A 12,901-nucleotide genomic window follows, 5' to 3' on the forward strand; every position below is an offset into this window, starting at 1 on the left:
TTGACCTAGGGAGGTCTGATAGCAGCGGATAAAATTACGACACGAGATATCAAGGTTTTTTTTTTTTTTTTTCAAATTACTTATCAGTATGACTGTCTAGTACTCACACATGCGGTTCACGTTGTTTCCGACCACCCTGTATAGGTTGTTTTCACGGTTACAATGATCCTAAAAGTGGAAAACAATATTGGAACCAACATCAATGATCCCTCTATTCCATAACATGATGGCAACGTGGGCCGCATCGTCAATGTGTTAACATGATTTTATATGAAAATGGCTGTATGTTATAATTTTTAATTCCTCTTTTTCTGTAAGAATTTCAAAACTTTGTCTACTTCAGGACATCTTCCTGTTTTGTGAGCCAATGAACTTCTTTCTCATCACTTTAGAAGTAAATATCACCATCTTGTGTTGTTGCTGTCTGTTATACAATTCCCTTGCAACCTCCATGTTTCCATGGTCTTCTGCATAAAGGTTACCTTTTTTTGAAGCTCATTTCATATGAAACCCTTCACTATTTGCCATCCATCTCTTAAGTCAAACTTTTAAGTAACAATGAAGGTTTTGTTACTGACCATGCCTACAAAAATAAGGTATAGGCAGTAACATAAAATATGAAAGCATGGAATGAGGATAGTAACCTGAACAGAGTTGATACATATGCAAAAAGTTAAACATAATTTTCAAGTTTGCATATGGATCAACTGTACCGTTGATTCTAATGCGCACCCCGATTTTGCAGACAAGATTTGGCTGAAAAAAGTGCACATTAGATTTGAGTACCGGCAGTACCATAGTTAATCACGAACAGGATAATTAAACAAGGATAAAGAAAAAACCAGTTTATTAAATGCTTATTTATGTTATTTTCTAAACTTTTTCCCTCTATGTTTCTTCTTCTTTTTAGAACTTCCAGATTGGAAACTTTTAGTTGATTTGTGAATACTGTTGTGTTCGAGACTTAAAGACTGCATGGCCGCACTGGCTGTGTCCATGAACTCTTCCTCCTCTTCCTCTTCTTCCACAGGCACCTCACTCTGAACTGCATTAGATTCTTGTTCTCCTGAAGCTTCACACTTCACAGGACGCAGTAGCTTACGTGTTCCAAATCTCCGATTCACTGTAATGAGATATAGATTCACTTTCAGAGTAAACATAACATATAATAGCAGCAATATAGACAGGAAGCAACACCATAATGGTAAAGAACATGGTCAGAAAATAAACATCACACAGATTTATCTGCAGCAGAAGAATAGGGACAAATTTTTCTGGATTTATGCTATGGTTTGGTGGCTCCAAAATAACATTGGTCTAGAGAAATTTACAGGTGCTGCAGTACAGTTGTTTGGTTCATGTAAAGTATAAAGCAGGGTATATGATTCTAAATATGGTAACAGCTAGTACCTAGGATATAAGGAAGTAACCAAACTTAATGACAGATTATTATTCTTATATGCATTTTAGTATTCAGGCCAGTGACGGTTCATGCATGAAGGGCTTTAGGGTGCTGCCCTGCCGCCTTTTCATAAAACATTAAACGTTATTTCACTCTGTAATACATAAAGAGATGGACAAATGTAGCGAAGTCGACTTATGTGGTGTGATATTCACATATACAATGCTGTCATTATTTTGGCTGTAAACATTGTGCTTTTCTACTTTCAAGAAAACGACAAAGGCTTTTAGACCATGGCTGCTGTCCAGCAAGCATGATGGTTTCTCTTTAGACTGTGGCAGGAGAACCCTCAGTAGGTCCCTAGACTTTGCAAGAGTACGGGGTGCGGGAGCCAGGAAGGACAATGTGGGCTTGTCAGGGAAGGAAGAGCGCAGGCAGCGGGCGGGTGTAGGCACTGAACGGCGGAGCACTCAGTAGATCCCAACAGTTAGCAAACATGGGGGGTGGGGAGGATTCTGGAAGGACGATGTGTGTTTGTCAGCGTAGGAAGAGTGAAGGCTGGTGTAAGAACTGAATGGCGGAGCACTCAGTAGATCCCAACAGTTAGCAAACATGTGGGGTGGGGAGGGTTCTGGAAGGACGATGTGTGTTTGTCAGCGTAGGAAGAGTGAAGGCGGGTGTAAGAGCTGAACGGCAGAGCCCTCAGCAACACTGTCAACCACTTTACAATGTACCTAGTCTTTTTCCCTCAGGTCTTACATTAATTATAGTTAGAGATTAATTCTAAAACAAAGCAATGAATTCCATTGTACTGGCTGTTTAAACAATTCAGTTCTATGAAGAAGCTACAGTAAAGATTAAAAATGTAACCAGAACGTGACGGCACTATTTGTAGGGTGGTCAAATTGTTAAATATGTTTTCCTGCTTTGAAATTTGAGCAAGGGAAGAGAAATTCAGGAGTGCACTGTTTATTTGTTTTCATGAATGTTGTTATTATCACTAATTGTGATTGTGATCAGTGAACCAGTGCAGTACCATAGTAGTCAGGATTTCTATTCAGTCGGTGTCATATTATTATTCATCTAAAAGTATCGTGGTGCTGGTCAGTGAAAACTGGACCGATTGGGGAAGGGGAAGAGAGGGCAGCACAGCCCTGCCAGAGTAAAATGTCATGAACCGTCACTGATTCAGACATACTAACAAGTGGGGAGCTACACTCTCTCCTACATAACTGAGATTATGCTGAGATACAAGGAAAATTAAGTAAGAATTATTTGTCAGTTACTGATAGATAATTGGTATACAGTATTTGTTCAATAAGGCAATAAAATACATTTTCCCAATAATTTACAAAATTTGGTTGAAATGTCCCTCATTGGCAGTGGGATCCTAATGAATATCCCAAGTGATGCATCATCCTGTTAAAAAACAACACAGTGAGTAAAATTTACATATTAATATAAACTATTAATAATGAAATCTGAGAAACATCAGGAGCAGTCTAGGTGTACTTGTTAAAACTTGCTCAGAAAATGTAGATTAGCACATCATTTTCTGGAAACAAGAAACAAGAGGAACTCTTTTATAAAATAGGACTTTTTTTTGTGTTAAGTAGGTGACTCTGGTTTTAAAAGTGGTGTGGTGTAGCCAAAGATATCAGTTTTGACCAGAAAGTTCTGGCAGATAGTTAGAACAATAGGTCAGACGCAGAAGCCAGGATGGAATTTTCAACAAAGTTATTTCTTTTTCAAGTATAATACTATAACCATATGTTTTCTTTTTTTCAGATAGTTTATAAATTTAAATAAATAGTTTATAAATTTATTTATTTATTTATTTATTAATTAGTTTTGGCAGATTGAAGATCCTAACAGTTATAAATTTTCCACAACTGCACAAGCAGTAGCTTTCCAATTACTTGTGCTTGGTTCCTTACTTTCACCTTTCTTATCTCACCTCCCTCGATCAATTCTTGGTCCTTTCTGACCCTATACGTATTAGGCTTGCGAGGCCTAGGAACTTTAACTTTTCATTGCCGATATATTCATTCAGGTGGAAGTGGTGATCATTGTTTTAAAATGAAGTACAACTGGGCAACCATACTATCTTAACATTCACCAGGTGGAAAAAGGAAGAGGACCGACCCTTACAAGAATGAAGGTATCACCAAAAGGAAGGGAAGAGCCACTAAGAGCACAAAAATTAAATATTCCCTAAGCGCTGCAACCCATATTCTGTCGGGGTTGGAAGAGAATAAGAGTTGACCAGAGTGGTTGGATAGGAAAGATGAAAGTGAGGACCCTGATACAAGTAAGCAAAAGCAATCCTAGACTCACCTAAGGGCTTCATGGTCACTCTCCCAAGTTGAGAGCACTGCTTTCCCCTTTAGGCAAAGAATGATGATGATAGGAAGAGTGCACCGCTTTTCTTAAGTCTGCTGTTTGGAAGGGTTCGCTTTCTCGGTGGTTGTATATGAAAATTTATTTTTTTCTCCTTCTTTTGTACTGATGCAAAATGTCAACCCTTTTCACCACAGAGGGTTTTCTTTCTAAATCATCTGTTGTCTGAACATCTGTATCTTTCATTCCACAAAAAAAATCTTCTTTCAAGCTGATTTTACTACAGAAATCCAATCTGAATGTGAATTTATGTAATTATGGCTGTGAAATTTCTTTTGTTTTTTCAATCAACCACATGAAGGTTGATCGCATGGTAGATAGGAATGGCAAGACATTAAAAATTAATGATCCATTTCTTTCACACTATTATTAAGATTATTTACAATAAAATCTAAGGTCTAATTAAGTGGCCTATTTTCACTAAATTTGTGACCCATTACAATCTGGTTTTCATCAAGCACACAGTGCAATGACGGCACTGCTAAAGGTCGCAGAAGACAACTGAAAAGCAATGGATAATAAGGAAGTGACATTTTTCATACTTATAGATTTGAGCAAAGCTTTTGACTCTGCTGACATTGACATTTCGTTACAAAGGTCGATCAAATATAAACAGGATTTTTGTTCCTGAACATCAACAGTTGGAAGGACTGGCCCCGCGCTTCTGCTATGCTTAGGCAGTACCGTTAGGAGTGGGGAGAGCGTGCTGTTAGATACTTCCCGCAGTTTTGTCAGTAACGCTCATGATGTCGGAGCAACAGGTGCACCCCTCCACTGCACAACACATAATTGGATGGTGTTATGCATCAACTGACCAAGCGCCAAAATGGATTTTTTTAGATTATTGCACCATCTGGTAGTTAAAGGTGTAAACTTTACATAGGTTATTGTTCGGACTTTTATTCTCAATATGATTTTGCGGGAAATGAATTTTGAACAAACGCTAACCTCTCAATCATTAAATTGAAGTTTTGCATCAAGTGACCAACCACCATTTCTGAGTCTGAATTACGCATCAAATGACCACACAACAAGCGAGCAGTCGCTTGGTCGTGTGATGCTAACTGTAGATTCCTGCATAGCAGATTCCCACACAGGTTTCCTTCCCTGCGGCATACACCCAGAACCTAAAATCCTCCGATATGGAAAAATTGAAGTTGGATTAAAAACTGGAAACGTTTTGTTTTGTCATTGAAAAAACACTGCCATTACCTCGTACTCCCACAGACGTGGTTTTTTACAAGTGCCAGTTGTGGTTAGGCTATATAACTTAGGGATTCATAGTGGGAAAGATAATAAAGGTCACTGTTATGTCTGGTTGGAAGGAGAAGCAGGACGGGGGACTCAGGAGGTTGGATCCTGCTTGTACAAGCATCTCATGGAAAGCGTGCACAAAGCCAAAGAAGTCATATTGTGGTCAGATTCTTGCGGAGACCAGAATCGTAATATAAAGATTGTTCTACTTCTGAAAACAGTTCTGGAACAACACCGTACCATTGAAAAGATTACACAAACATTTCTATTTCCAGGCCATAGCTTCCTCCCTAACGACAGCGACTTTGGAGATATGGAACGTGCTTTCAAATTTCAGCAGCGCCTCTATATTGCTGAAGACTACATAAATGTAATGAAGATGTGGCTAAAGAAGAACCCGCTTGTTGTGCACAGAATGATCGGACCTGATTTTCATAGTACAAATCATCTGGAGAAGCACAATGTAAACAGAAAGAAGGCCACAAACAGTGAGAAGGTAAACTGGCTGCATGTAAGAGAAATAGAGTTGAAGAAAGATAAACCTTTTAGCAATGATGCAGAAGGCACTGTTGAAGTGAACACTAAGAAATCTACAGTTGGTCGCAGCTTCAGAATGAAAATGGATCAGCTCTACATGGTCTGCTCACTCCGTTGTGGCCCAATGGAAAACCAGTTTCAAAAGCGAAACTAAACGACCTGCGCTCTCTCATGGAGCTAATTCCCAATGAAGCTAAGTCTTTCTATAATGGCTTGCTTAGTGATCCTGGAATAGACTATGATATAGATGGGTTTGATTGTGGAAATATGGATTCTGAACTTGAAAATTCTTAAAATCCTGCATTATATTACACTTGGAGAAACTGTGTGTTTATGATGCTTCAATACTATGATCAACCAGTGTAATTTCTGTACAACTGTATATTCTAAAATTCATGTTTACTCTATGTCATGTTGTATGGTGTTATGTATAATTTAATCCTGTACTTAAATAAGCAATAAAATTAGTTAACAAGTACCATATTTTACACTGCACTGAATTTTTAAGTCAGATTGATCACTAAATAATGACAATTTTATTTGTTGGTCAAGTGATGCAGAACAAAAAACGAATGTAACCGCAATAAAGCATCAAGTGACTAAGCACCATCATCTCAGATTACGATGATATACTTCAAAATCCCTAAATTGAATACATTAAGAAGAAAATTCATGTTTTTATCTTCATTTTGGTATATAATACCTCACATTTAACAGGAAATATGAATTAATACAAAGGATATTGTGTTTGTGTCAATATCTCAAAATCAACTTTTGGCGCTTGGTCAAGTGATGCATAACACCATCCAATTATAAAATTTCTTGCTCATAAAGGAGCTACAGTGGCGGAAATTTGCCAGAGATTGACTGCACAGTTCGGTGATCATTGTCAAGGACGCATGTGCTTGCCTGCATAAAAAGTTCAAGGAAGGACGTTAACGTGTGGAAAATCAGCAACACAATCGCCGTCTTTGGATCAGCATTACAGACAAAAACATTTGTGCGGTTCAAGACATTATTGATGACGACGGACGGGCGAGAGTATCAGAAATTGCAGAACAAGTCGGAATCGGTTATGGGAGCTGTCAAGCAATCATCACAAACGACCTACTACAGTTCCGTAAAGTGTGTTCCAGATGGGTCCCTCGCCTTTGAAACGAAAATCTGAAGTTGAGATCTTTGGAACCTGTCAGAAGCTTACAGCAAGGTTTGCGGAAGGTGGTGATGCATTTTTGAGTCAATCGTCACCTGTGACGAAACATGGGTCCACCACTACACTCCCAAATCCAAACAAACCAGTAAGGATTGGTGGAGGAAAGGGGAGGCAGCACCAGTGAAAGACAAGACTCAGCTGTCAGCTGGCAATATTCTTGGAACTGTTTTTTTTGATTGGCGAGGCATTTTGCTGATTGATGTTTTGCATGAGCAATGCACAATCAATACTGCTTACTACTGTGAGCTGTTGAACAAGGCGAGGGTTGCATATTGCCGCAAAAGACAAGACCAACTGATTCGACAATGTGCGGCATCATCATGTAGCTCTAACTGTCTCCAAACTACAGGAAATGCATTGGATTACACTTGATCATCCTCCTTACAGCCTGGACGTATTGCCCTGTGATTTCCATTTGTTCGAACCGTTTAAAGAAGCTCTAGGAGGGCAACGATTTGAAGATGACGAGTGTGGAAGACTTCGTGCGCAACTGGCTGGTGACACGACCCTGTTCTTTTTACGATGAGGGCATCAAAAAGCTGCCCATATGCTGAGACAAATGCATTTCCAAAGTAGGAAAATATGTGGAAAAAAATTGTAATTGCCTTATGTTTTTCAATAAATGAATTTAAATAAAAAATAAAATCCTGTTTATATTTGATCTCCCCTCGTATCTAAATTGTATTCCCTCCATTTCTCAGTTAGTGTCCTCTGTTGGTCTCATTCCTACCTGCATGGCTGTCAGCAGTGTGCTTCAGACAGGATAAACAAATCAATTTGGCAGTCTGTGCAATGTGGTGTGCCCCAAGGGTCAGTGTTAGGACCCCTTCTTTATTCTATTTACATTAATGACTTCTCCAAAAACCTAATGCAATGCAAATACTACATTTACACTGATGATGAGCAAATTTACCTCCACACATTTCCAGATCAAATATTTTCACCCATAGAACTTCAAGGACTTTGAGATGGGGTATGTTAAACCCAGCAAAAACGCAAGTCATCATCCTTGGATGTCTGAAGTTACTTGCAAAGATCAATCAACATGAGATTGCATCTGTAATGTTATGTAATTTTTTAATGGCGTGTGGCCTTCGAAAAGTCCTGGTGCAGGTCTTTCGAGTTGATGCCGTACAGATGACCTGCGCATCTGTGAGAATGGATTCTAATGATGTACACGGCACACACACCCAGCCCTGAGCCATTGGAATTAAAATCCCAGATCTGGCCGGGAATTGAACCTGGGACCCACTGGACCAAAGGTCACCACATTATTATTATTATTATTATTATTATTATTATTATTATTATATATTTTTTGAGATTTATGCAGCCATTAATTCAGTATTTAAAAGATGATGGCACTTGTTGTATACACATACCTGCCAATTAACAAAACCAAACAATCAGGAGATTTTGATATGAAAATCAGGAAAAATCAGGAGATATTGATCAAAACTGCTTATTCTACATGTCTTGTGCAACACAGGAGTACTATGGTGTATTTATATGCTATAAATTTAATTTTGTTCCATACTGAAGTCCACCTTTTCAATACATATATACATAAAACACTTATTGTTTCAAAACCAGACTGTTGCGAGGCTACAAGACTAAAAATTAAACATCTCTATTCCCCCACAGGAAGTATGTGTGATGATCAGTCTCCGATAAGCCTTCCAAAAATAGTGTGAACTCATGCTCCACATGTGTGAATTAGTCATGCACTTAGTTGCCATTACTCTTAGCAAATGCACAGATTATGCGAAGTGCAATGCTATTTTTATCAAGTAATAAATTAACATTTGCCAGAATTGTCTCCATATGGTTCGTAAAATCTCTAGAAAAGTCACTAGTCGCTATCTTTGAAATTCTGTCACTAAATTACTAAAACAGACTCCAAATCTAGCAACTAGTCTCCAGAACCGACTAGACAGATGTGAGCAAACATGAACATACTGTAGCACACGAGAACGAGAGATTTACAATCAATATAAGTGTTGCGCTATACAGGTTTAAATAAACATCACACATTCGCGTGCATTTCTCGTATTAATAAACGCTGATATTTAATTTGAAAGCAGCAAATGGGCATAGGACTTCTGGCCATTGGTTTTCAAAGCTGAAATGGCGGAATTTGAAAAAATGTTTGAAGTTCACAAAAAAAAAAAAGTTAAAATCGGGAGAAATAATAGAATAAGTTAATTGAGAAGCGGAGAAAATCAGGAGTCTGCCACCTAAATAGGGGAAGTTGGCAGTTATGTATGTGCAGCCCATTTCAGTACTTTTCCTGCTGCGCATTTTAGGAAGTTGAGGCTTTATAAAGATCACTTCAATGTGATTTTGTATAATCTCTGCAATTTCTCCCTCCACCAACACTCTCAAGTAAAGTAAATCTGAAGAAATTAAAAAGACAGAACCACATCGTGAGATGTTTAAAATCCCTCCCTTATTAGGGTAGTATTTGTTTATAGTGCAAATAAACATCCTGTGAAATATAATGCATATAACATTGTAGCTAATGGGTGATATGAATAAAAATGAGATGTAACTCGGAGACAAGTCTCAAAGGAGGATTGAGACGGAAGTCACTTGCGAGACAGAACTTGTCATGTATATGAGTAAAGTTTGTTTCTCGCTAACGAGACTTATCTCCTTCCACTTGAGATGAGTCTCGCACATTGGCTCTAGTATCTGTCAGCTGACGAGTGAATTAACAATCGGAGCTACAAAGAGTGGTTTTGTTGGAACAGAGGAAAGCGTTAGATTTACAAGCGAAAAAGACTGAAAAGCGACAGTGTGTTCTCAGAAAAACAGAAGAACTTATTTCAGTGCAAAAACCGGTTTTACAACTAAAACTGCAAATGGAAAATCTTTTACATCAAACGGAGAAAAGAGCAGAACAAACAAGTACAACCGAAATGGAACACCCACCAATATTTTTTTCATTTAGAATAGTTCTTGACAGTCTTTTCTTATTCAGTTGTGTTTCACTTAGGAGCCTATTCTGCAAACTATACCTTTCGTATTAATCAATATTCAATAATCACTACAGTTATTATTTCAGTTCTTTCTAGGGTTACATAAACGTGGCTCGTACACTTGGTATACTTGCACCCCAGCTTGGGAACGGCTGATTTAAGGTTTCTTTTCTTGTAAGTTTCCTTCAAGATATTGTGTAAGAAGTTACATTGTATTTATCATCACATTTAGGATCCACATTCAAATGCATAATTTTCTGTGGTCATTGAAAGTCACTCAAACACTTTTTAAACACACTTCGTACTTCATTCTTCACGAATATGAAGAGTGTATTGATCATACCTGTACATAGCTAGGGGTGTTTCTGCATATAATGTACTTTTTCTACGATTTGTTTTAAGTCGCACTGACACAGATAGGTTTTATGGCGATGATGGGATAGGTTTAGGAGTGGGATGGAAGCGACAGTGACCTTAATTAAGGTACAGTCCCAGCATTTGCCTGGTGTGAAAATGGGAAACCACGGAAAACGATATTCAGGGTTGCCGACAGTGGGGCATGAACCCCTAACCGCATGGCCAACTCACCCGGTATATAATATACAACCGATACCTATATACTGTTGCATAAACTGTCTAAATTTCAAACTTTCAAAATATAGAAATAATACAAAATGCTATCCATATTCATGAACGAATATAACTAACAAGGGAGTTGTTTGATTTTGACCGGACAAATTGCAATGAAACGTGGTGTGTAGATGGCAGCAATTTCAATAAAACATGGCAGGATGATCAATTAAGACACCAGAACATCGCAGCATGATTGACGTTGTTATAAAGGTTACCCGCAGTGTGACAAAATGAATGACTCTCAACAAGAATCCGAAAGTTTAAGGCATGCAAGTTTATATATAAATGACGAGGATTTCATATTACATATTTTAGCTTCAATTGTAAACGACAAAGAAGTATTAAAAGCCTAATATTTTGAAATATTCATATACTGTGCATGTTAGTAAAATGGGTTTGACGAGCAAGACATTCTATTCATGTTGTCAAAATCTAATTTTCACTCTAAAGCACAATGTTTAATGTAACTTTAAAATAGAACTATCAGAGCATTTCTTTAAAATAGAACTATCAGTGCATTTCTACAGTGCATGCGCAAGGTCAATACAACTGCAAACCACCCAGCTGTTCTTTAGCAATTAATTAGAACAATGTCGTTGATTTTATGACAAAGTGAATATCAGCAATAAATTTAAGACAGGTTGATTGGCAATTCATCGAAGTTTCATCATGTCTGTCTGATCCAAACCAAATGCTTCCCTTGTAGTATTCGGCGCAAGTGAGATTTTGGTGTGATGGTTGAGAAAGAGTGAAAGAGCAGCTCTCATAGAGGCAGCAAATCATTGGCCGAATAATGTCATTATGCGAATCTGTTAAATGTTGTAAAACCAGTTACAGCATATTTTTCTCAAGGGCACGAGCCGCCGGTTGAAACTTTTAAATAAACTTAGAAACAGTGCAATCGAAAAAGGCATGGGCACGGAATTTTGCGGCACTTGAAGTAAACATAAATGGGATAGCTTACACCAGGACCAAAGATACTCACATATTCGTTCAATAACAGTTGGCCAACATGTGATAGAAAGCAATAATTTTCAGACTTGAAAAAATATCCGTCCAGATATCAAAATGTGAATAATAATAATAATAATAATAATAATAATAATAATAATAATAATAATAATAATAATAATAATAATAGGTAATAATTTCGTGTGGCTATTTCTAGCCTGGTACAGCCCTTGTAAGGCAGACCCTCCGACGAGGATGGATGTCATCTGCCGTGTTATTGTAGTGGAGGATAGTGTTGTGTGAGAGTTGCAGGAATGTTGAGGATTTAAGGTTAAAATCTCTGACCCGACCGCAAATCGAACCCGGGGCCCTCTGAACCGAAGAGTACTACGCTGACCATTCAGCTAAGGAGCAGGACAAAGTGAACAAAGAAAGCCTTGAATAATTGTAAGTGATATCTTAAACATAGCTATGTTTTGTTTTGGCCTTTTTCGTGATTGTGAATTAATTTTATTTACAAAATGTTAGTCGTATTTTGTGAATAGAAAAAATGTCAACATACAGAAAAAATCACAAATGTGGAATAGATCAAAAATAATTAAATTAATTTAATAATTACTAAGAACATTTTCAGAATTGTATGTTGCACGGTTTTGCATATTTCTGGTTTGATTTTGAACATTTTAGACTTTATGATGCATGTAAATCCTATCGCCAATGGCTATCATCGTCATCATCTTTATCATTATTGTTATATAAATGTCTCGTGTATTGGCTCCAGAAAATGTTGTGCTAACCATTCCACATTTTCTTTCCGGAAACGGTAGAAATCTTTATAATCATGTTCGAGAGAATCTCTTTGTGCTATATAAATTTTTCTTCTCCATTGTAAAATCATCATAAACTCTGCCAACACGTTTTCAGCCGGATTACATTGCCCTGAGTCACCTTCTGGGCAGTCTTAAGAAATTCTGAGATCAGTCTCCATTCAGAGAGACTAAGCTCCAGTTTATTCATATACATATGGAGATGTGTCTCCGAGAGAATCCGCTAATGAACTGTGTCTCAAGGAGCAAAGGTCACTGCTGGGACATCGCTTTTTTATTCATATACATTTGAGACGTCTTAATATTTATGAGACAAGAGATACGTCTCTGGTTTATTCATATCACCCAATATCTTTCTGCTTTGAACCAACAATGAACTCTACTTACTACCTATACATGTTGTCCCGCCCCCAATCTGTAGGTGTTTGTGCGGGCTAATCTCAAGAATCACCAAAAGGATTTTGATGTGATTTTCATTATTTTATGTTATAGTTTGGAGTAAAAAAATCAACATTAAAATTAGAAAACCATATTTTGAGAATATTCACAGAAGCCTTATGAAAATAAACTGTCTATTCACATCAATAATCTTGTTATTATGAAAACACCCTTTATAATTTGTACAAAATTTCAATGATTTAGTGAATGTGCATGAATGGTTTAAATATTGCACAAGGAGAAAGAAATTGAGTTAACAGGCAAG

At 37.5% G+C, this 12,901-nt stretch overlaps 1 protein-coding gene across 1 annotated transcript in view; it reads right to left on the bottom strand.

Annotated features, from left to right (window-relative positions):
- Positions 1 to 830: 830 nt before the first annotated feature.
- The window catches only part of nclb (no child left behind), a 113,880-nt gene continuing 101,809 nt past the window's right edge, over positions 831 to 12,901 (bottom strand). The window contains exon 11 of the mRNA XM_067144723.2: positions 831 to 1,123. Coding sequence (XP_067000824.2) covers positions 867 to 1,123 — 257 coding nt within the window. The 3' untranslated portion in view covers positions 831 to 866. The remainder of the gene's footprint in view (positions 1,124 to 12,901) is intronic.

The sequence above is a fragment of the Anabrus simplex genome, chromosome 1 (genome assembly GCF_040414725.1).
Source record: "Anabrus simplex isolate iqAnaSimp1 chromosome 1, ASM4041472v1, whole genome shotgun sequence".
In the NCBI taxonomy this organism is placed as follows: domain Eukaryota; kingdom Metazoa; phylum Arthropoda; class Insecta; order Orthoptera; family Tettigoniidae; genus Anabrus; species Anabrus simplex.